The sequence below is a fragment of the Camelus bactrianus genome, chromosome 34 (genome assembly GCF_048773025.1).
Source record: "Camelus bactrianus isolate YW-2024 breed Bactrian camel chromosome 34, ASM4877302v1, whole genome shotgun sequence".
Taxonomy (NCBI): Eukaryota; Metazoa; Chordata; class Mammalia; order Artiodactyla; family Camelidae; genus Camelus; species Camelus bactrianus.
The window spans coordinates 2,669,404-2,691,582 of NC_133572.1; the positions used below are offsets into that span (position 1 = coordinate 2,669,404).

Sequence of the window (22,179 nt, forward strand, 5' to 3'; positions counted from 1 at the left end):
GTGGGATTGTGGCCTGGCCCCCCAGGGACTTCTGGGGGCAGCAGGTGGGAGGTGGTTACTGCTTTTCCTTCAAGTGCGGGGTCCGGCCTGACTTTCTTCTCCAGCCAGGGGTCCCACTCTATCTCCTGATGCCATGGAGAGGCCGTGCTCGTGGGTTTCTTGGAACCCCCTCTTTCCAGGACCTTGAGATCTGGTCCCTGTGGAGCCTTGTGCCCCCGATGGGCCATCCTCTGCTTGGTGGCCGTGTCGCTCTGGGCTCAGCTCGCTCCCCTGGTACGAAGCCTCGGCATCAGAGGACAGCAGCGGCTGCTTGTTCCATTATGAATTCAACTGGCTGATACCCGCAGAGATGCCGTGGGAATAAATTATCCCCAACGAGCTCTCCGGTTAGAAGCCAGGCCCCTCCGCCGCTCAGCCCCCTCCCCCCGGCTCCCCGGTCACCGGCACCTCAGCGGGGACTCTGGAGCTGCTGCCCCTCCCCCTTCACGTGCCCCTTCCACCTCGGCCGATGGCTTCTCCCTGACCAGTCCCCACGCGGGCTGGTCCGTGACCTCGAACAGAGCGCCTGTGTGGCCGGGGACGGGGGCGGGGAGGCCTGGGCTTCATTGCCTCGGTTTCTGCATGCTCTTCAGAAAAAGACAGCCCTGCAGGAGGCGCTCTTCGCTGGTCTTGCAGGGTGAGCTGGGACAAGGAGGGCCTCCTCCCACGAATGGGATGCTTGGATGACGATGAAACCGGCCTCTCCGTTTTGCCGGAGCGAGATGGTTCCCAGCAGGTGCACTGGGAGGTGGGCCGTGGGCGGCCGTCGAGGACCTTGACTGTCAGGCCAGAGGGTGTGAGCTCCTCGCACGCACGAGCAGTGGGGAGTCACGGAAGCTCTGAGCATAGAAATGGCCTGGAAAAGCAGTTTTAGAAAGAAAAATTGAGAGGGGCAGAGAGGAGAGGGGAGCCGGGATAGTATTGGCAAGAACAGGGTCTCAAGGGCCAGCTGAGAGGTCGGCACCTGCGGGTTTGGCTTGGCTCTGTCTCAGGTTGGATCTGCACCCTGGTGGTCCCTCCCATGGGCTTTGGGGGTCTAGGAAAGGAGAGCCTTGGGAAGATTCATTTTGGGTCTGAGTGCTGTGGGCCTGGGACATGTCCTTCCACCCAAGGATGTATTCTGGGGCTCGAAATCTCCCTGGTGTCCTCTCCATTGGGATGGGAAGGAGAACCTACACTGCTAGAGGAGAGAGGCTCCGTGAGCATCTCCAGGGGTCGTGTGGCCCACCTCCTTCCAGGAACAGCTAAGGGCACAGAAGCCTTCACCCCTTCCCTGGCTTGGGAGCTGCCGTTTGGCGTTTGAGACTAAGACGGCAGGCGAGTTGGTTCTCCTCCTCCTCTCCCTCCCACCAAGGCTGCAAGGAGCTTGGGGTGACCCTAGAACCAAGCAGTGTTAACAGCCCTGTGCCATGCCTGCCCCACCTTCCAGGGCCCGTACCCAGGGTCTTGTCCCGAGCCAAGATCCAGAGTGATGGCCTGGTTGAGAGCCCTCGGGCAGCCTCATCACATCTGCCTCGCTGCCTCTTGTCCCTTAGGTGAGATCCTGAGATCAGGTGGCTGACGCATGAGAGATGGTGACAGCCAGGCAGCCCAGCACCTGGGAAGCAGGAGGATGGACTCATTCAATTAGAAAGCGTGTGTGGGTCTGAGCCCCCAGCGTCCTTGGAAAAGAGGACTTTCCGTGAGCGTCACTCGGTACCAGGCACTGTGCTTATGCAACCCTGTGAATTTGGTGGCATTGTCTCTGTTTTGTAAACGAGAAATGACAGCCTCGAGGGGTCATGTTGCTTTTCTAAGTTTGCACAGCCGGGGTGGGGAATTTAACTCCCGTGAGCCCGTTGACATCATAGCCCATGCTCCTTATTACTCTTTTTTTTGCCAAAGCTGTTCACATCCTGCAGCGTTTTCTCTGTGCTGCAGCTCAGCACCCTCCACCACTCAGGGCCCCCGTGATGCCTGAGAGGCTTAGTCCCGCTAAGCCCAGCGCTGCTGGAGAGGAGCGCTCTCAAGGACCCGAGCCTCCCGAGTCCCGGCCTCCTCCCTCTGTCTGTCCCTCCCTCTGAAGAGGTTTACTGAGTCTTTAGCATGCAGCTGGCACCTGAGGGACACACACGGGGCAGGTCAGGGTCTCCAGCCTCCTGGCTGCCACATTCTAGTGGGGAAGACACGTGCTTACAAGGCATAACGGGCTGCCACGCAGGACGGGGGCGAGGAAGGCCTGAAGGGTAAGGGGGAAGCAGCCACGCGTCTACCTAAGGAGGAGCACCCTGACCCGGGGCACTCCCAGCGCAGAGCAGTGCAGGGTGTCAGGAGCTGGCAGAGGCCAGTGAGCAGGACCAGAGCACGGACAGGGAGAGGAAGGCAGAGGCCAGGTGGGGTAGGGTCTCGCAGGCCATGGGGAGGGATTTGGGATTTGCTCTACACGCGAGGGGAACCTCTGGCAATTTGAACAAGGGCCCTTCTGGCCGCTCTGTAGAGAATGGGTTACAGCCGGGCAAGAGGGGCAGCTGGGAAAACAGAAGATGATGGTGGAGGTGGGAGGGAGAGGTGGGGGTAGCCATGGAGACGGAGATGGAAATTGGAGGCAGCATCGGCAGGACTTGTGGGTGGGTGACATGGGCCACGAGGGGGACCCTTGGGTTGCCTGTGGCTTGAGTTTCGGGCTTTCTGAGTGACCCTGTTGAGTGTGAGAGGTCTGTGAGGCGTCCGAGTGGAGGTAGGAGTGGGCAAGTAGGTGCAGGAGTGTGAGCCCAGCGGGGGGCCGCCCCACGGCGCTCGGGGAAAGCAGTTCCTCAGGACACTGTGACAGCCTGCGAGGTGCCCAGCACTTGGATGTGGTTCCTGGCATCGTTTGTGCTTAATAACGGCCTGTGGAAAGGAAGCAAGATGTTGCTTGAATGAGTCACACAGAGGAAGAACACTGGTAACCCTTGCGGTCACGTGCCTGGGGGCGGGGCTGGGGTGTGGCTGCGCTTGAAGTGACAGCGTTTCGGTGCCACTGGAGAACTTGGATACGCTCGGTATTCATGGCAGTGCTGGGCCTTGTGGTCCTTGAGGGCACGCGTGGAGGTACCCTTTCCCCCAGGGACCAGCCGGGTGCCGCGCAGACAAGTTGTACCATCTTAGTTCCCTGCTGCCGGGAGCTCGCCTTTGTGAAAACAGGAGAAAGACCTCTTGAGAGCCTACTGTATGCGAGGCACTGTGGGAGATGCGGAGTGAGAGCTGACTTAGTTAAAACCAGCGAGGAACGAGCGTGAGTACGTGGGACGAAGTGCGTTAGGTGCTGTGGCGGAGGGAGCACCTGCTTCTGGCGCACAGAGAGGAAGGGAGGGAGGGTGGAGCTCAGGCCCATCATGGAAGGATGAGCACTGCCCAGCAGTAGGGGCTGGAGGGGGAAGAGCTCACGGAGAGGCACGCCGGCCAAGTCTTGGGGCGTATCACAGAGGGACGGGTAGCCTGGGTTGCGGGGACGGCGGCACACTAGTGAGGAGGAGCCTGCAGGAGGTGCGTGCCGGGCCGAGGGGCTCCTGCCACACCCTGCAGGAGGCAGGAGCCCTCCGAGGCCTGGAAGATGAGGTGCGACGTGCCCCAGGCGGAGTGTTCAGATTGCGGTGGTGACAGAGTGGGGAGGGAGTGACCAGTAGGGGTGCTTCCGGTGTTCTGGCCAAAGGGGTGAGACCAGGAACTGGGCCGCAGGAGTGGAGTGGACAGTGTGGAGGCAGGAGAGCTGCAGGGGTGCGGCGGGAGGATTTGGCATGGGTGGGGGGCAGGAGGTGCCCGGCAGTGCTGATAGACATTTATGACGTCTCGCCGCGTTCTCGTTCTCCTTTTTAATCTTCACAGCAGCCTTGCAAGTGTGACATATAATTTTGAGGAGTTAGCATTTGGGCCCCCATTTTACAGATGGGGAGTCAGAGTCACAGAGTCAACTGGCACAAAGTCCCGCTGGGAAGGGGCAGAGCTGGGATTTGGAACCCAGGCGCTCACTCCAGTCTGTGCTTTTAGCTGCTGGCCACCGGTCCAACTTCTGTTTCTTGGAAGGAGGAATAGATGGAGGAACATGTCCCCAAATCAGGGACGTGGGTGGAGAAGTGCATTTTCAGGAGACTGGGACGGACACCCTGATTCAGAGTGCGTATGACACTGCAGTACAGAAATACTGATGGTCAGTGCATGCAAATGGTCCTGGGCCGCTTGCGACCTGAGAAGCTATGCGGTCACCTGCGTGGTTAGCGTGACCCCCTCCTGGTGCGCCTGGTGCCGGTGGCAGGATCCTCCCCCGAGTCCTGCGTCTCCAGCAGTCATGGTCACGCCGGGCCCCCAGGCTGAGGACACCTGCTCTGCAGGGCTGTTGCGCCCCTCCCCCAGCACTGGCCCCTGCCTTCCTGGGCCTTGGTGACGCACTTTGCGTAGAAGGGCCAGAATCTGCAGGGCTGCCTTGCGGGTTTGCTCCTGCAAAAGAGGTCGGAGTTTTCCTGAAATGAAGCCGGACCCGAGCTCCCCTGAGCAGCTGGTGCCACAAACCTTAAAGATTCCATCTCCAAGTAAAATCTTTTTTTTTCTTGGCAGGGTTAGGGGTAACTTCTTCCAAAGATGCAAAGCTGCCAGGTGGATGGGAGAGACACCTCTCCCTGTTACTTTTACCGTGTCTGTTTTGTGGGTACCCTGGAGGCAGCACCCTAAGCCTCTCCACTTACAATGTTATTTCTTCTATTTCTTCTGACTCCTGTGTCAGCTGGTATCTCAAAACACACTTTTGAGAGCTTCGGGGAAGTGCCGCGAAGTGCAGGCGTCTGCATTCTGCTGTGTCCTCATCCCTTTCCCGCAACTGCCTGGGTTTTTTTGTTGTTGTTGTTGTTGTTTTTCTGTTGAATAAGCAAAAGCAAGAGCAAATTTATTCCTCGGGATGGGAGCTCATATGAAAATGCGTAGTAATTGTTTCTTTTTGCTATTGTCGATGTGCTTCTGTTCCGTTCACTGAACTTTGCTCTCGGCTTCTGCCAACTCACATCTAACATACAGGCTACTTTCCCGCTTGTCCTTATGAAGTGGTCTCCTTTACTCCTCCAGGTCTCAGTGCAGGGGGCGCTCGCCTGTGTGCGCATGTGCGTGTCCATCCGAGTGTGTGTAATCTGTGTGTGTGTGCGCGTGTGTGCTGCAGAAGCGGGGTGGGAGGAGAGGAGGGAGAGCCAGCTGGGGTCTGCTTCAGAGGGGGACCTCCCCCAGCCTAGACTTGATCGAAGAACTCACATTACTCCAATCCTTCCACTTTGGGGAAGTGCCTGAACTCAGAAGTAATCAATTCTGATTTATATCCAGGTTGGATTTAGTGTCACCCTGGCCCGAAGCTCCACCTTCTCCCACTCTGTTTGGGTGTATTTAACTGTCTGGTTCCTGAGGCAGGTGCTGAATTGGCGTCGGACTGGGCCCTTGACCGTGGGACCCGGAACAAGTCTCCTGTCCGAGCACTGTGTCCTTGACTGGGGGATTCGGGTCGTGGGGGGCGATAAGTCACACAGTCCCTCTCAGGCCCAGCACGGGCCCGCACTCTTCCTTCCTGCTCCTGCCCTGCATCTCGGCCAGGGAGCGCGCGGGGCAGCAGTGAGGTCGCAGGAGCTCGGGGCTGGAGGGGCTTGGGGTGCTGTGAGGTTCAGACTTCCGTTGGAAAGGTGGGGGAGCTGAGCTCAGAGGAGCGGGTCAACTTGCCCAAGGCTCCGGGTGCTGGCAGTGCGTGGCCGGTGTGCTGTGCTGTTCGGGGTCCATCCGCCGCTCTGCCCAGGGGCTCACCTGTCCGTTAACTCCTAAGCATATGTGGAGCCGCGCCTCCCCGGGTGTGGCGGTGGACGGACAGATGGCCCTTCTCCTGCCATATGGTCCGGCCTTTTCAAGTGTCGGGGGCAGGAGGGGCTGTGTGCCCTCGCCCGGGGCTGGGGAGGTGCTCCTGTTGCTGAGCTGAAAACTTGCCCAGCCTCCACGTCCCTGCACCCCTCCCTGTTCTCACCCAGTCCATGCCTGGCAGTGATAACCGAGGACCTCTGCCGATGCCGAGCTCGACACCAGGGACGCGCACAGAGGGGTGTGAGGGGAGGTGCCTGCCCCGGGCAGCTAATGGGCCGAAGCACCACTGGCCAAGGCCAGCACTGGGAAGTGGGAGAAGGGTCTGATGAGTGGTCAGAGGGTCCGAGCCACTGAGGAGTGTAGGTGGGGTTCAGGGCGGGGCTGGCCAGCCTGGGGCGAGGAGGTGGGCGTCAGCAGGTACACGAAGGCCTTGGGTTGGATTAAGAAGTGGGGAAGGAGAAGACTTCTAGGGTGGGCAGGTGTGCAGGTGCACTGAGGGGCTGAGGGCTCGCGCCCAGGTGTGGGAAGGCCTTGCGTTGAGGAGTGGGAAGGCTCTGGGAGAACACGTTTTATTCTGGAGCCAGATCTCTGGTGTCAGTGATTGGGCAGGCACGTGTCTGATTAGATTTGGCTCTTGTGCCCCAGTGATCGCAACGGTATTTTGGCTCAGAGTGTTGTTGAGGACCTGACTCTACCTGCCACGGGCACTTGCTCACCTGCCTGAGGATAGAACAGGACCCCTGGGAGGCAGGCAACTTTCTGAGCCTCCCCATCTGTGAGAAGCCAGGTGGAAGGGGGCCCTTGGGGTCCAGGGAGAGGAGGCAGGGTGCCCCAGTCTTGCTTTGGATTCACCCCGGCCCCTTGTGGGTCACAGAGCCACTTCCTGCCCTCCCGCCTGCCCGCCTCAGCCTGCCTCCTCTTGAGCTGGCTTTCCACTTATCTTAATTTATTGATGAAAACTTGTTTTACGGTCCAGAGCACAGACAGCAGCAGCTCGCTGCCAAAAGAAGCATGCTCGCAAGTCGGGGAAGCGAGCTGCCTCCCGGAGATGGGCGGCTGGGGACTGGGCGGCGGAGGGAGTAACATCGTCTGGTGGGCCACCTCCTGGGTGCAGGAGAGGGGCTGGGGGCTGGGGGCAGCCGGGCTCCGGACTGGGCAGGACCCCCGCCCGCCGCTGGCCCCTGGCTTACAGCTACTCTGCCCGCCCTCAGTCATCTGGATGGATGAGGACCGCGGGCCGTAAATGCTAATAACAACGCCCGCTTATGGCTTTGTGAAGGCACCGTGCAGGGAAGTTTATTTTCCTGAATCTCATTCAGTCCCAACTGCAGCTCTGTTCATGTGGGAGGAACTGTGAATCTCCCATTTGAAAAACAACCACTGGAAAGTCGTTTTCCAAGACTCCCCCCTGCTGGTGAACTTGAACCGAGGCCAGAGTGGTCCTCAGCCCTCCCCACCCAGACCTCACACTGGGCCTGTGTTGTTCCATGTCCGGGCAGCTTCTCCCGCCCGGTCTCGCTGGTCCTGCTGAGTGTTCCCGAGCAGGGGCCGTCTCCTGCTCCTGTGTGGCATGGCCAGCACGGCTCCCAGCTCAGTGCAGGTTCTGGGGCAGCTGCGGGGAGACCGGGTGGAAGGTGCCTGGAAGGTCACCAGCCAGGCCTCCTCATGGCTCCTCTCTAAGCGGTGGACCGTCTCAGAGTCACTTCTGGGAGCTCCTTGGAGACGCCGTGCCCTGGTGGGTCAGAGGGGGTGTTCTTGTCCCACAGGGTGGTGACAGGCCTTTGCGGGGTCGGCCGCAGCGGCTTTTCTGTAAAGTGGGGTAGCAGCCCCTCAGGGAGCCGTTGGGACGGAGTGATGGGCTGCTCTACAAGCTCCTTTGTGGAAATAGAGGCCCCAAAAGAAGGCCCCCTGAGCTGCAAACTCGTTTATTTTGTTCCTTCCTGCTTCCTTGTGCAGAGGTATGGCCAACAATTGTCTCAGTGCTGGTAAAATCAGTGGAGTAGGTAGCCTACCTGGGCTGGACTTCCCCCTGCCTCCCCCCGCCGGACACCCGTGCACCCCGGGTGCACCCCCAGCCACGTGTTCACCCCGCTGCGCCTTCCAGCGGGGCCTGGGCGGTGTCCTGGGTCCCTGCCCTCCCTCCCACCTCGCTCAACTCAGACTGGGCTAGAAAGTCGTGGAGAATGTTTAGTGAAGTGAAGTTGGTTTTGTTTTTTTTTTTTTAGGTCTGTACAAGGCACAGAAAAAGGCTTCAATCATAGGATCTGCATTCACATTAAACTGGATTTAAATCCTAGGTCTGCCAGCTCCACCTGTGAGCTCAGACGAGATGCTTAACCTCTGATCATAGTTTTCTGATTGGCAGAGTGGGAGGAAGTAATAGGAACTAACTTTTCTGGTTTTTGTGGAAAGGGGCTGACACCATTCTTGGCGTGGCTTAGGGGTCAGTAAATGCTGGCTTCCCCTTCAGTGTTCTTAACATCATCATCGTCACCGCCCTATCAGCACTGCCACCATCCCTGCTCTCCCTGCCCTCCTCATCCACAAGCGGGCTCCCAGGCCACAGAGCAGAGGCCGCACTTTCGACCTCCGAGGTGGCGAGCCTTCCCTCTTCCAAGCGTGGATTTGTCCATGACCCCTTTCCGATGGATTTGGGACAACATAGGTCTAAGCAGAGGGGCCTGGTGGGTCAGAACGTGGTTTCTGGAGCCAGATTTCCTGGGTTCCGTCGCCACTGAACCCCTTCGTGCCTTCATCCTCCCATCCCATCTCCCTCCTGTAAAACGGGGAGGATGAAAATGACCCCCTCTGTCCCCGCCGTTGGGTTGGGAGGCCTAAGTGGGGCAGAAGGGGCAAAGCACTGAGAACCACGGGCACGTGGTTGAGTCCCCAGCAGCCCAGCCTCGGGGAGGGAAGGCAGGGAAGGCACCGGGGCGGGTGGGGGCATGACTCTCCCTGAACAAGTTCTGTGACCTTGGGTGCGCTCGCCTGCCACACTGCAGACCAGTAGCTTTCAGTAAAGTGATCTGAATCGCAGTGGACACGTGGAAGGGTGAGGGTGAGCCGGAGTCTCCCGTTCTACGAGGGAGACAGACAGCAGAACTGTTGTGGGGCGGGGTGAGGAGAGATCTCAGGCGGTTCCGTCAGTGGTGCAGAGACATCTCTGGCAGAGGGACCCGAACTTAACCAGCCTGTGTCCCCCATAGAGCATGTCAGAATGCCAAATCCTGGCGTGGGTGGGCACGGCTCCCGGCTGACAGTATAAATAATCAGGCTGTGGGCATAGCATCCCTGGAGAGAAGACCAATCCTGTGTTGGCCATGCATGAGGCTGATTGCAAAAGTGTGTGTGGGTGGCTGTCCTGGGGCCAGAGATGGACCTGCTTGTCAGTCACGGTCCTTCCCGACACCTGTACGTGTAATTAGAGGATATTATCTGCTGAACTTGAGCCACGGAGGACCGTCCTCATCACAGTATTAACGGGCCTTCATCCTGTTGATGGACGGAACGGAGGCAGCCCCACTGGGGGAGAGGTGCCCCAAAACGGACAGATTTTCACTCTTTGACTTTTCCTCCCCCCGGGCAGTGATGGGGGCGCCTTTCCTCAAACAGGCAGAAGGGTCCCCACCCCTCCCATTCTGTAGGATGAGTTATCGTCTCCCAGATCATTTGAGCTCTTTGCCAGAAAGATGTGAAGTGAATTCAAGGTGTCCCCTGCATTTTGCAAGGAGTTTGAATAATAGCCCCGGACCTTGTACAGTATTTATATTCCAGGGAGCACAGTGCTCGGCAGGGATAATCCTAGTCATCCTCTCCGTGTCCCTGAGCTCTGGGGAGGTGCTCTTCCTCCCTCCGTCTTTTAGCAGAGACACATCCCAGGAAGGCCAAGTAGTCAGAGCCTCTTGGCGTGTGGCCGTCCCTGGGGCTCCACATCCTGAGCTGCAGGCTACTGACAGTTCTGCTTTCTCAAGGAAGCCCAGGTGGCCCCAGTTTCAACGTGAACCTTGAAGGTGGGTTTCTTAAACCCATCCCTGCCTCCTGCGGCAGCCCTGGCTTCTCGTATTACCCTATGCTTTGACGCGCTCAGAAATGCCTCTCTCCCAGATGCACGAAATAAAACAAGAGCAGGAAGGAAAAAAAATATGCTGGTGATGGGAAAATCCTTTCTCCAGACTCCTCTGACAAGCTATTCTGAGTGAGTCCTTGGTGCTTTCCCTCCCAATTTACCGTGACCTTGGGTGTTCAGACAGTACCTTGCCATGCTGTGGTCCCAGGCTGTCTCTCCATGCTCCTTCCTGCACCCAGAGCTCAGGCAGCCATTGCACTTGGGGTGCAGGTGATGAGGGCCATGTGCACACCACCCCCCAGCACAGAGAGCCCCCTTCCTGTGCTGGCACCTGCCAGGGCTTTTCACTGGGCTTGGGTGGCCTGAAGCTCCAATCTGTTTCCTGTTGTGTTGACAAGTTCTGGAGTTGGGGTCACCCTCCCTCCACTCTCCCAGGAAAGGGCCATCCTGCCCCTGGCTTGGGGAACAGAAACCTCCAGCAGAGGCCAGGACAACGAAGGGTGTCCTCCGTCTTGATAGCTCTTCCCCCGAGCCTGCCCCCTGCCGTTTTAGCCGACTGTCTCCTGCGTTCCGAGCAGGGGTGGAGGACTCCCGCTGGGTGCTGGGTGCTCGCCCGAGATGGGCAGAGTCTCGCCGTCTGGGGTTCAGTCCTCCTGGAGCGAGCTTGGGAACGCTGGGTTACAGGTGCTTCCCAAGTTTCCCTTCTCCCCTGCACCCACCCCGACCGCACTCTGGCCAGAGTGGGAAGAAAGGGCAGCTTTGCCACCCCTGGGGGCCCTCCCAGAAGGGCCGTGGTAGTGGCATGGCTCAGTGTGTACAGACTGAGTGACCACGCCCCCTCCACAGGGCTGGCAGGTGCTTGTATCACCCACTGCTCCTTGGTGTCCTAACCACACCTCACTCTGTGGTCCTTCGGGGCCTGTTCCTTGGGTTCCGTCCCTTCCAGCAGCCTCTGTCCCACTTCGGGACTCCCCGGGGGCTCTGAGCCGGTCCTTGCGTCCTTTAACATTTCCCCACTGAGTGAGCAGACCGGCAGTCAGTCTGGATAGTGGCGGGGTCGGAGTGTGCTGGCACCTGAGAAAGTAGAAGTGGGCCCTGCTGTCAGATTGGAGGAGTCCAGAGGGGCCGGGAACCAGGGTGCAGGTGGAGGTGGGCGAGGTGAGCACGTTGCCCTGCAGGCCTTTCTCCCAGACAGAGGAAGGGTGTGGAGACCAGCGTTCTAAGGGGGCCGTGTGGGGAGAGCACCAGGCAGGCCGCCCCCGCCCCGGTTCTAGTCCTTGCCCCTTGCTCCCTGGGCACCAGCTGTCTGGGCGGCTGCGCCTGCTCTCAGCCCCCCTGCCCTGGCCTTTGAAGCCCCGGGACAGATGCAGACTCTCCCCATCCCAGGGCTTGCCCCCTGCAGTCCCACAGATGCCTCGGTCGGAGTGAGCTCCTGGGCAGGGCAGAGGCACTCCACACCGAGGCCAGGCGGGGAAGCCCGAACAGATGGGCAGTGTTTCAGCAAAGCCACCTCCCCCTTTCCCCCACCGGGGTCAGAGAACACCAAGCACTTTGTGCAGTTATCTGGGACCAGGCCCGCGGTGCCTGGGCTCTTACTACCCCGACCCACCCCTGGGGCCTTAACCCGCTGCGGGGAGGACGGGCTGACCTCAGGGGTCTCCTCCATCATGACTCTTTCGTCCCTGGCACTTCTTAGAGTCTTAGACAGCAAGAGGTGTTGTGGCAAGGCCCCCTCTCAACTGTGGGATGTTCCAGTGACTTGAGGCAGTGGTCCCTATGTTCCTAATGACCCTACAGAGTTCGCTGGAGAGAAGTGGACTCTGGGGATGTGCAACTTAAAGGCTCTGTTAACCTCAGAGACTCACAGCTCCCCAGCACAGCATCCCCGCAGTTTGGCCGTGTTTAAGTGCTCTCCCCTAGAACCATCTTAGCTAGGAAATAACCTCATTATGTAATAATCAAAATGTAACTGGGTTTTAGATATGCAAATGCTTTATGTAATGTTTATTTGGAGGAAAATTTGGCTCAGAAATATGGGTGTGATCTCCCTGTCACCTGTGCAAGCTAGTGATGTTGGGGGCTGTGAAGTTGTGAAGAAATTAGAAGCTTTGAGGGAAAGTGAAGGGTCGAAAAAAGAATGGCCAAGGAATCATACTGTTTGGTTCTTCATTATGCACAAGCTCAGTGTGAACCATGACTGTGCTGTGGCTGCCAGCCAAGCCAGGGGTGGCTTGGGCTGGATTACCAGAAGTATAGAGCTCAGAATGGAGAAGGGGAGAGTGGTGTCTTTGCACATTGCACTGTCCTTGCAGGGCTGGAGGCTAACTTTCAGTGGTGGAGGGTGGCTCAGAGATGAAATCCCTGAAAGCCCTTTACTGGGCCGGGGGAAGTTGGGGAAGGATGCTGTTAGGTCCAGGACTTCAGGCGCATAAAGGCCTGCGCACGCTCCTCCTCGGTGGGTTGCTTGGGCAGAACCAGGACTAATGCCCGTTAGCCACAAGGAAGCCGGCTCCTGAGTTAATGAGGAAGAACTCTTGACCAGTTAGAGTTGTGCGAAAAAGAGTGGAGTGTGTTGCTGGCTGGTGAGCACTGGGACCCCAGGGGGCTTAAGCAGAGGCTGGACCCTTGGGGCCAGGGTCAGGCACACAGAGGCGCCTTCTCACTGGGGGGCCCCCCACCCCCTCCGTGCCCTGATCCTCCTGCCTGCTGGGTGGCTTTGGCGAAGGTGTCTCTGTGACTTTGTCCCCTCCTTGCAGAAGTGGAAACACTGTCCGGCTGCTCCTGCCTCCCTCTGTGGCCGTGAGAGTGAAGCTGCAGGCCCCTCGGAGGCCAGGGCGGCTGAAACACAAAGTAGCCGCCCCGCTCCTGGCACAGACGCAGTGCCCCTCTCCCGGTGATGGAGTCCCCGGCAGCCGGCTTCTCCCGGGGCCGGCAGGATCATTACCAGCCCGTACGTCGGCCGTGAAATTTAAGTCGTTTTGGTTTTCTTTTTTATTCTCCACATCCACTAATTTATTAAATGCCATTAAATGCTGGTGCTTGGCCCTGGCTCGTGGAGCACAGGGTGTGGGGGTGAGTGTTTGAAGGGCCTCTGCAAAGCCAAGGGGGCGGGGAGGGTGCAGGGGCTGGGTTGAGGCCTTCTGCAGAGACACTGAGGCAGCGGAAATGAAAACAGTTGGGGTGTGCTGAGCTGTGGGGGGCTAGGGCAGGCAGAGCAGGTGACTTACAGGGACGGGCGAGGGGCTGCAGGTGAGCTGGGGTAAACTGGCGCTGGTGGGGATGAGGGGCTGCAGGGCTTCGTTTTCAGGCGGGTATATGTGTCTAGGTCTGGTGCTGTTCCCAGGCCCTCCCATCCATCCATCCATCTATCCGTGGAACAAATATTTATGTAGTCTCCAGGCATGATCTGGGGGTGGCATAGAAACATCTGAGACGTGAACCTGGCCTGGGGTGCTGGGGTATTAGTGCGGGTGGGCAGCGTGTCTGCACAAAGGGCTGGGCGGGGATGTGCTGCCCTGGGTCCAGCTCTGGCACAGGAGGTGACCCCAGGCAGGGCCGTCCTGCACGCAGGAGAAACGGCGGCAGCTGTGAGGGGTCATGGGCAGTGGCTGTGCCGGAGCCCTAAGCAAGCGGCGGCGGGAGCTCAGGAGGGAGGTGGGTTCAGGGGGCTTCACCCCCACAGAACTGGGATGCTGCATAAAAAATACATAAGGACACATGGCAGAAACTATATTAAACTATATTAAAACTATAAATCAATATGGTTCCAACTGAAGATCGGGCACATGCCATGGGGTGTTGGCTAATTACAGCAGACTTTATAAATGAGGCCATAGCCTGCCGGCCTCACTCTGCCTGCTGGGCATCTGCAGGATGGGCCCAGGGTGACGAGGAATCCTGATGCCGAGACTCTGAAGGGGCTGTACCTTCTCCCTTCTGCGGGGTCAGCAAAGGGCCCAAATGGGAGAGCCTGGAGGAGGGGGACCCACTGGCATTTGCCAAGGGGAGGTGCTGTTCTAGGCCCTGGGGATTTAGTAACAGACAAAACAGACCCAAACCCTAGCCCCTGGAGAGAGCAAGGCAGGGCAAGCCAAGGGTGGAACTTGTTAGCTCCTATCTGGACTTGGGCTCCTTTGGAGCCTGAGTGGGAAATACTTACAAGTGCCCTTGGGTGGGGGCAGGGCAGGGGCAGGAGGCTTGGTGGCCAGGGTGGCCCCCAGGCCTGCCCCCACTTGGAGAGGGCCGCTGACCAGGCCCGGAGGCCGCAAGGTGGCTGGTCCCAGTCCCCTGAGTCACCCGCCTCGTCCCAGAGTTCCCTCCTGCACTGGGCTTGAATCTGGCCTCCTGTCTCAGCTGAGACAAGCCTCTGCTTTTGGAAGGGCATTTTCCCAAATGCCACCAGCTAGGCTCTCCAGCTCTAGGCTGTGTCACTGCAGGCCCTGCCTGCTTCCTGTGCTCCCTCCTCCCGTCCAGCCTCGCCCTCCCCGCCCCTAGCCCCTGCGCAGCCTTCAGAGGTGGCTTCCTGTGGTCCTGCCCTCCTGCCCAGCAAACCCTTTCTTCTGTCAACCCCTCCCTCCTGCCCTGCCCTGGCCCTCAGCCCCTGGACTGCCCCGCCCTGGCCCTCACCTCATGTGTGTGTGTGTCATCCCTCTCAGAGCCCGGATGCTGCCCGCCCCTGGAGGACCACAGCAGATTCTCCGTCTGGTAGCCGTCTTGTCCGGGAGGCCATAGCCAAAGGGTGGACACCTGGCCCAGGTGCGGGGCTCGGGCAGGGATTCTCAACCTCTTGGCATTTGGGGCAGAAGGTTCTGTGTGGTGGGGGCTGCCCCAGGCCCTTTCGGATGCCTAGCAGCATGCCGGGCCTCGGCCCACTAAGATGCCAGCAGCTCCTCCTCCCCAAATTGTGACCACAAAACCGTCTTCAGACGCAGCCGGCCGTCCCTGGGATTAAAGTCACTCTGGTTGTACCACTGGGCTTGGGGAGAGACCAGTGCATCTCAGGCTTGGGGCCTGAGAAATTCTCTAGTCCAAATGCCACATTTTAAAGGAAATTGGGCCTCAGAGAGGGAGCGTCTCGGTGTCACACTGGGGAGCAGTGTAATGGAGGAGGTGTTATAGAAAAAGGGTTCAGGCAGCTCTCTGCAGGCTGGGCTGAGAAACAGAGGCCAGAGGCTGGCAGGGGTGCGTGGCCGGGACCTGGGCGTGGGGCTCAGGCATTGGCCTGGCACCTCTCACCTGTCGGGGGCTCAGCGTGCACTCATGGTCTCCTTAGTGCTGTGGTGTCACCGGGGTTCTGCACCAAAAGCCAGGAGGCCAGGTCCTGGGCCCGGCGTGGTGGTATGATGGCCACTCAGTGTCCTAATCTGTGAACATAGGGCCCAAGGACTCTGCTGGTTCTGAGTCAGAGATGGGAGCTGGGGTCCGTCCATTTCAGCAGGAGGATATGCGGTGAGCAGGGCTCCTCGTTACCTGCAGGGCCTCATTCACTCAGCAGCAGCCTTGCGGGGGTGGGGCCGGGCGTGCAGCTTGGAGAGGACAGCTGGGGAACTTGGGTCCAGGCTGCTGGTGGGGGCAGCAGGCCTTACCTGGGACCTACCCTGGGGAAAGGTGACCTAGGACAGGAAGTGAGGAGGAAGCAGACGTGGGGCTCGGGGAACAAGCTTTGGGGAGCTGGTGCACCAAATCAGAGGTCGGCGAGTGTGAAGTCAGAGATGACCCACTTCTGGAATTTCTGAGCTGTTGAGATTTCCCTTGACCTCACAGCCCCTCCCCCAGGAGGGACATGGAGAGAAGAGGCACAAGGCCCCCTCCCAGCAGAAACCGGCCTCGGGGGACAGTTGAACAGTCACCCGTCAGTATCCGAGGGGCACTGGTTCCAGGAGCCCCTGCAGGTGCCCAAGTCCGCAGGTGCTGGAGTCCCTCTTGTGCAAGGGCGTGGTGCACCTGGTGGTGCCCCGAGGACTCCCCCAGGCTGGGGAGGGCCGGGGGGCTGGTGTCTCCAGCGCAGGGTGGGAGGGCGTCGTGCGGCTGCAGGGGCCCCAAGGCCAGGCTCCTTATCTGTAGCGGGTGACGGGGCAGCAGTGGGGTCTCTTATTCATTCCAGGGTCTGGCGTTTACAGCCATCCATCCTCAGCATGGAGAGCATGAATTTCCATGGTGTGATTAATGAAAGAAAAATTGAGCCGGCAGCATAGAAACTGACCAGATTGAAGGGAGTTGGTGACAACTTGGACAGGTCTTTGTGCCTCTCTGCAAACCCAGAGCTCCGACCCGGCCTGGGGCACCACCTGGTGGTTGTGTGGGTGGTGGCGCCCCGTCCGCAGCCGAGCTGGTTGGATACCCCTTGGGGTGGGTGCTCTGGGTCTGGTGTGCCCACACCCAGGAGCCTTGGCCCCGTCCCCCTGGGGCTGCTGCAGGGCACAGGGCACAGGGCTGCTCTCCACAGCGTGGGGACCCAGCACCTGCTCCACTCACCCCACTCCATGACTGCAGCTCCTGGAACCAGCTGGTGTAGGGATGTGTGGGAATGGCCCCATTTCCCGTGCTGTGCCCGGTCTGCGCTACCCTCCGTCTCCTGGTTTATCGAAATCCTCCTCGTGTGCTGAAACCCAGCAAGCCCTTCCAAATGCCTCTGGAACTGGACCACCTCTCAGCACTCCTGCATGGCCAGCTGCTGGAGATGGCCACCAGCCCCACCTAGTCACCTGGTCGCTGCAGTGGCTTCCTGGTTGCTCACCCACCTCCCCCTATGCCCTCTGATGGACTGTTCTCCGAACAGCAGCCAGAGTGACCTATTGAAACCATAGGTCAGCTCACTGTCCTGCTACTGGCTTCCCATCCCACCGAGAACACCATTTTCTTTCCTGAGGCCTGTGAGGTCCCGCCTGCTGGTCACCAGTGTCACCTCCAGCTCCCCTGGCTGGCCAGGCACACTCCTACCCCAGGGCTTTTGCACTTTCTGTTTTCTCTAGAACGTCCTTCCCCCATTATTTACATGGCTCACTTTCCCTCTCGCAGGTCCCTCCTCAAATGCCGCCTTTCTGACCTGACCCCCACCCCCCTCCCTCAGTTACTTTCTGCCTCCTTTTTATCCTTATTTTTCTTCACGGCCCCTGAAGTTCTGCTGTGTGTGTGCTTTATATGACGCCTGTGTCCCCTGCACAAGTCCCCTCTTCCCGAGGGCAGGGCTTTGCCCCCATCTCCCCCGCGCTCAGGGCAGGGCCTGGCTTTACTGAGGAAGTGCTCTGTGTGGGTTTGCAGACTGAGTGGGAGAGGAAGTGCCGTCTCCTTGGGCAGCCGCTGCCTCTGCCTGGCCTTCCCAGCGCTCCGCCAGCTCATGGCCACCCAGTCTTCACTGCCTGTCTGTCCTCTCCCTGAAGCTGGGGCAGCGCGAGAGCCGGGGCGGGCTGGGTTCCTGGGAGCCCAGGAAATGCCTCCCAGAGGCCGGCATGCGGCCTTGGCCTTCTCCTCATGTGCTCTCTTTCCATTAGATTCTCACCCAGAAGTGGGTCGGGGAGGTGGGTGACAGTATCTCACTGTCCCCCTGCCCAAGCCCACCATGCTGAGGGACTGCCTCCTCCTCCTGGCACCTGGACGCCTGTGTCATTTATTTGGCGCCAGTGCATACGGCCTGGGGGGTTGCTGCTCCTTCCTTGCTCCCGTCTGGCCCAGAGGAGGCCCCGGGAAGGACAGGGCTCTGACTTGGTCCTTGTTCTGTGTCCAGCACAGATGGTGCAAGCTGTGTTCAGTAAGTCCTGGGTGACTGATGGACTGGCTCCTTAGACCCAGCGGACTTCCCTGGGCTGCTGGAGGCAGTGGGGGGAACATCAGTTTACGGGGCGTAAAACAAGGCCACCCGGGAAACAGGAAACTGCAGCTTCCATGGCATTGCAGCCCCCAGGGGCCAAGCAGGAGGGCGGGAGCCGGGCCAGGTGCCAGCTGCCGGCTCCTGGCTCGCTGGGCTGGAAGGCGGAGGCGTGGTGCACCCATGTCCTGCACATCGGCCAGACCCCCGGCCAGGCCAGCGAGCTCTTTTCTATTTCCATCAGTGTGAAATCTGTTCTTCACGCTCCTGAGGACAGCGGGCAAGTGGCCCTTCTGGTCAGGGCAGCAAGACAGTCGCTGCAAGATCTGGCTCAGAGGAGCTGGGCTCCAAGGTTCTCTCCCCAACCCCAGAGACGAGCCCTTGCTTACTCTGGTAACCACCGTGCGCCCCCTCCCCTGCTGCCTTCCTGACTGCCAGGGCCCCCCCTCCTGCCAAGTGGAATAATCATGTGCATCTAGAACCTTCCGTATTTGTTCCATGCTTTCCTGTGTGTTATTTAATTCCATCCTCATTGGAGTGACCATAGGAGGTTCGTGAAGCTGATGTGGTCCGTTTGTCAGACGGGGAGGCCGGGACCCAGAGAGGCTGGGGGCTTTGTGTCAGTCACACCACAACGTGGTCTGGGCCTGGTTCTACCCTGAGTCTCATGTTTGGGGGCCTGGGGAACGGGGTGGGAGACATGCATTCCAGTTCCGTGGGGACAAGACGAGGGCCGTGCCGGTCTAACGGGCTTTCCTCTCTCTCCAGCTCTGTGGCTGTGGGCTGCTCGGAGTGGGCATTTGGCTCTCCGTGTCCCAAGGCAACTTTGCCACCTTCTCCCCCAGCTTTCCCTCGCTGTCTGCAGCCAACCTCGTCATTGCTGTGGGCACCGTCGTCATGGTGACGGGCTTCCTGGGCTGCCTGGGGGCCATCAAGGAGAACAGGTGCCTCCTCCTCAGTGTAAGTTGGACCCCAGTCCCCCAGCCCTCCGGGCTCTGGATCGCCCTGCATCTGGGCCACTTAGTCAACTGGGGGCCCAGCTGGAGCCTAGGGAAGTTGCTTCTGGAATGTTCTTTACCTGACCATACCCCTCTTCCTCATGATTGGCTGTCCCTCCCCAGCTGCCCCCACTCCTTGATTGGCTGTCTACTTTTTCTCCCTCTGCTGCCCATCTGGGATTCCTCAGGAAGGGGTGGCCTCTCCCAGGCCTGGGAAGCCCTGTCCAGGTGCTACCCATCCCCTGCCTCCCCCCACCGCCTCCCTGCCATCCCTGTTTGCACCCCGTCCCCGGCCACAACCTCTGCCTTGTGCCCACGCCTGGACCTTCTCTTTCCAGTTTTTCATCGTCCTGTTGATCATCCTCCTGGCAGAGCTGATCCTGATTATCCTCTTCTTTGTCTACATGGACAAGGTGAGCCTTCCCAGAAGGGAGGAGGTGTAGGAGTTTCACTGCCTTGGGGCTGGGTCAGGGCAAGCTGGAGGAAAGGCCCTGGCGGGTCACACCTTTGAGGAGAGGACAGCTAAGAAAGGCCCCGGGAAGGCTTTGGTGGGGACTGTGGGGTGGTTCATTACCTCGTGTAGTCTCAGGACCTGGAGTCCTCTAAATTACCCAGGGATGCTGCAGACTGAGCTCCCCATCCCCAGGAGTACTCAAGCATAGTTGTGCTGACCACTTGGAGAAGGGCTCAGAGCTGGCTCGGTGGCTGGGCTGGGTGATTGGAGGGTGACACGGTAGAACCTTCCAGGTGACACTGTAGGTAGGGCTCAAAGTGGAGGGAGCTGTGCTTCCTTTTTTGGAGACCTTTGAGGACAGGACAGCTGCTCCCTGTGCTGGGGATCTGGAGGAGGTGGGGTGACCCCTGATAACCCCGCTGTGCTGGACAGTTCCCAGTCAAGCTGGGGAAGCTTCCCCTGGGGCCCGACCACCAGGAAGGATTGGCCAAGCTGCACTGAAAGGGAGAGTCATTATTAGGATTAGAAACGATAATTCTTTTGCATCTGTGAAAAGGAGGCAGTAATAACACTGAGAGATCTCATGGACCAGCCCCATTCCTCTCTCTTTATGGGAGTCATTCCCTTTAATTCTCCTGACAGCCCCAGAGGTAGATGTGGTTTTCCTGTATTACAGGCAAAGTAGAGGTGAGAGGGTCTAAGTTACTTCCTGGCGAGAGGTGGGCCCACGCTCAAAATGGCTGGCCTGCCCTCCTGTGGATCCCAGGGTGTGTTTTGAGAGCGGCAGCACTGGGGATAACGATGCTGTGGGCCTGGTGGCAGAGTTGCCTGTGTGTGGCTGGTCCTGCCATGAGGGGAGTGGAGGCGCTCTGATGTCTCTGCCTCTGAGTTGCCGCTCTGGCCCGGAAGTGCGACCCTGCCCCCAGGCGTCACCCACACTGGGCTGGCAGGGCCTCCCCTAGAGGACGAGCTGTGGCCGCAGTTCTGGTGGACCTGGACGAGCTGGGGGGAGTGTCCCACCCGACCTGAGCCTTCCCTCACCTGACAGGTGAACGAGAACGCCAGGAGGGACTTGAAGGAGGGACTGCTGCTGTACAACTCGGAGGACAACGTGGGGCTTAAGAACGCCTGGAACATCATCCAGGCCGAGGTGAGGGGCGGGGCAGCACACAGCGGGCGGGGCCGAGGTGAGGGGCGGGGCAGCACACAGCGGGCGGGGCCGAGGTGAGGGGCGGGGCAGCACACAGTGGGCGGGGCAGGCAGGGGCCGGGCCTTACTCTGCCCAGGAGACCCGGCGCTTTCTGGGTCAGACACCTCGCAGTGGAGACAGGGGCGAGGCCGGGAGGGAGGCGAGCCGGACTGGACGCAGGAGTGGGCAGGCCTGCAGAAGCCGAGGCGAGCGGCAGTGGGGAGCAGGGAGCTGGGAAGGACGGATAATCGAGGACACATCGTCCAAGCCCTCCCTTTCTGGAGCTCTGGCACCAACGGCAGCTTATTTTAGCCGCAGGTTTGCCTCCCTGATTATGGCTCAGGTGAAGAGGCTAGGCTTCTAAGAGGAGACAATCAGTACAGCCCCCCGTGGGGCTCTGGGGAGGGGCTCCCGCCAGCCTGGGAGGAAGAGCCCAGGGGACTGGCAGCAGAGGGCTGAGCGCCCTGCCAGGTGCCCAGCGCCCGGCTCAGAGGGGCAGATGGTGTGGCCTTCTGCCCTCCGGCCTCCGGAAGGACCTTTCACTGCCTCCTCTGCGGGCCCAGCTGAGGGCCAAATTGGGCACAAGAAGGCTGAACTCCAGGTGGCAGTTGGCATGGGGTGGGTGGCAGGGGAGGCCCAAGAGGACCCGGCGTGGCCTGTCTGACCTGTGTGTCCCGCCCCCCCCTCCCCGCAGATGCACTGCTGTGGTGTCACGGACTACAGGGACTGGTACCCAGTGCTGGGGGAGAACACGGTCCCCGACCGCTGCTGCATGGAGAACTCCCAGGGCTGTGGGCGCAACAGCACCACCCCGCTTTGGAAAAAGGTGAGCCCTGGCCCCCCAGGGGCCCACGCGGTGGATGGTCCTGGGAGGGTGGGCCTGGACACCAAGGAGACGGCTTCATGTGGGATGGGTGGGGGCACACAGGACTGAAGCCAAAAGGCAGGTGGGAAATGGGAGTCTGGGTCCACTCTGGGGAGTCAGAGTGGCCCAGGGTCTGGACTGTGCATTGGGGTCTTGTAGGTGGGGTAGGGGTGGGGCCTGCTCAAAGGCCGGAGGACCAGGTGGGGGCCTGGGGAAGGCAGGAGGAAAGAGTGGGGACAGAGACAGAAGGGCAGGGAGGTGGGGGCTGGGCAGGAGGGCCCCCAGTCATGCCAGTGCCTTCACCTGTGGTCCTCGCCCCTAGGGCTGCTACGAAAAGGTGACCATGTGGTTTGATGACAACAAGCATGTGCTGGGCACCGTGGGGATGTGCATCCTAATCATGCAGGTAAGAGCCTGCCGGAGGAGCACACAGACCCCCAGGGAGATGGTGGCCCAGGCGGCCAGAGCCGTGTGCTGTTCTGCCCCTGCCGCCAACCCAGTGCTTCCCTCCCAGTGCCTGTCTGACCCTGCGGGGCCCTACCATGGCATCATCACATCCCGTTGAGCCTTGAGCCTGTGCTGGCATCACATGAAGGACCCATGAGTTTTCTGGTGACAGGCCTGTCCCCCCAGCACGGGACGTTTGCCTTGAGACTGAGCTGAGTGGCACGCTATGCGGTGTGCTGGTGTCCCTGATCCTCTGCCTCCCGCTGGCTTGGGGTCCATGGGCCAAGGGGGCACAGACTGGTGTTAACAGTCCCCTAAGTGCAGCAGCGGTGAGATGCGTCTGCTGCGGCCAGAAACCGCGCCGTGTACCTAGAACCTCACAGAAGTGACTCGGCGGTTTTCAGTGTTCCTGCCACTTTCCCCGACTCAGCTGCCATTTAGGGTCGGGCCTTGTCTCCCCACCATACTCCCAAACAGCA

General features: G+C 59.8%; 1 protein-coding gene across 3 annotated transcripts in view; it reads left to right on the top strand.

Moving 5' to 3' along the window:
* Positions 1–22,179, top strand: part of TSPAN9 (tetraspanin 9) — a 167,099-nt gene that overhangs the window by 141,315 nt on the left and 3,605 nt on the right. For all 3 annotated transcript variants that reach the window (XM_074357607.1, XM_074357606.1, XM_074357605.1), the window contains 5 exons: positions 18,516–18,707; positions 19,084–19,158; positions 20,248–20,349; positions 21,083–21,214; positions 21,576–21,659. In XM_074357607.1, the coding sequence (XP_074213708.1) occupies positions 18,516–18,707; positions 19,084–19,158; positions 20,248–20,349; positions 21,083–21,214; positions 21,576–21,659 (585 nt within the window). The remainder of the gene's footprint in view (positions 1–18,515; positions 18,708–19,083; positions 19,159–20,247; positions 20,350–21,082; positions 21,215–21,575; positions 21,660–22,179) is intronic.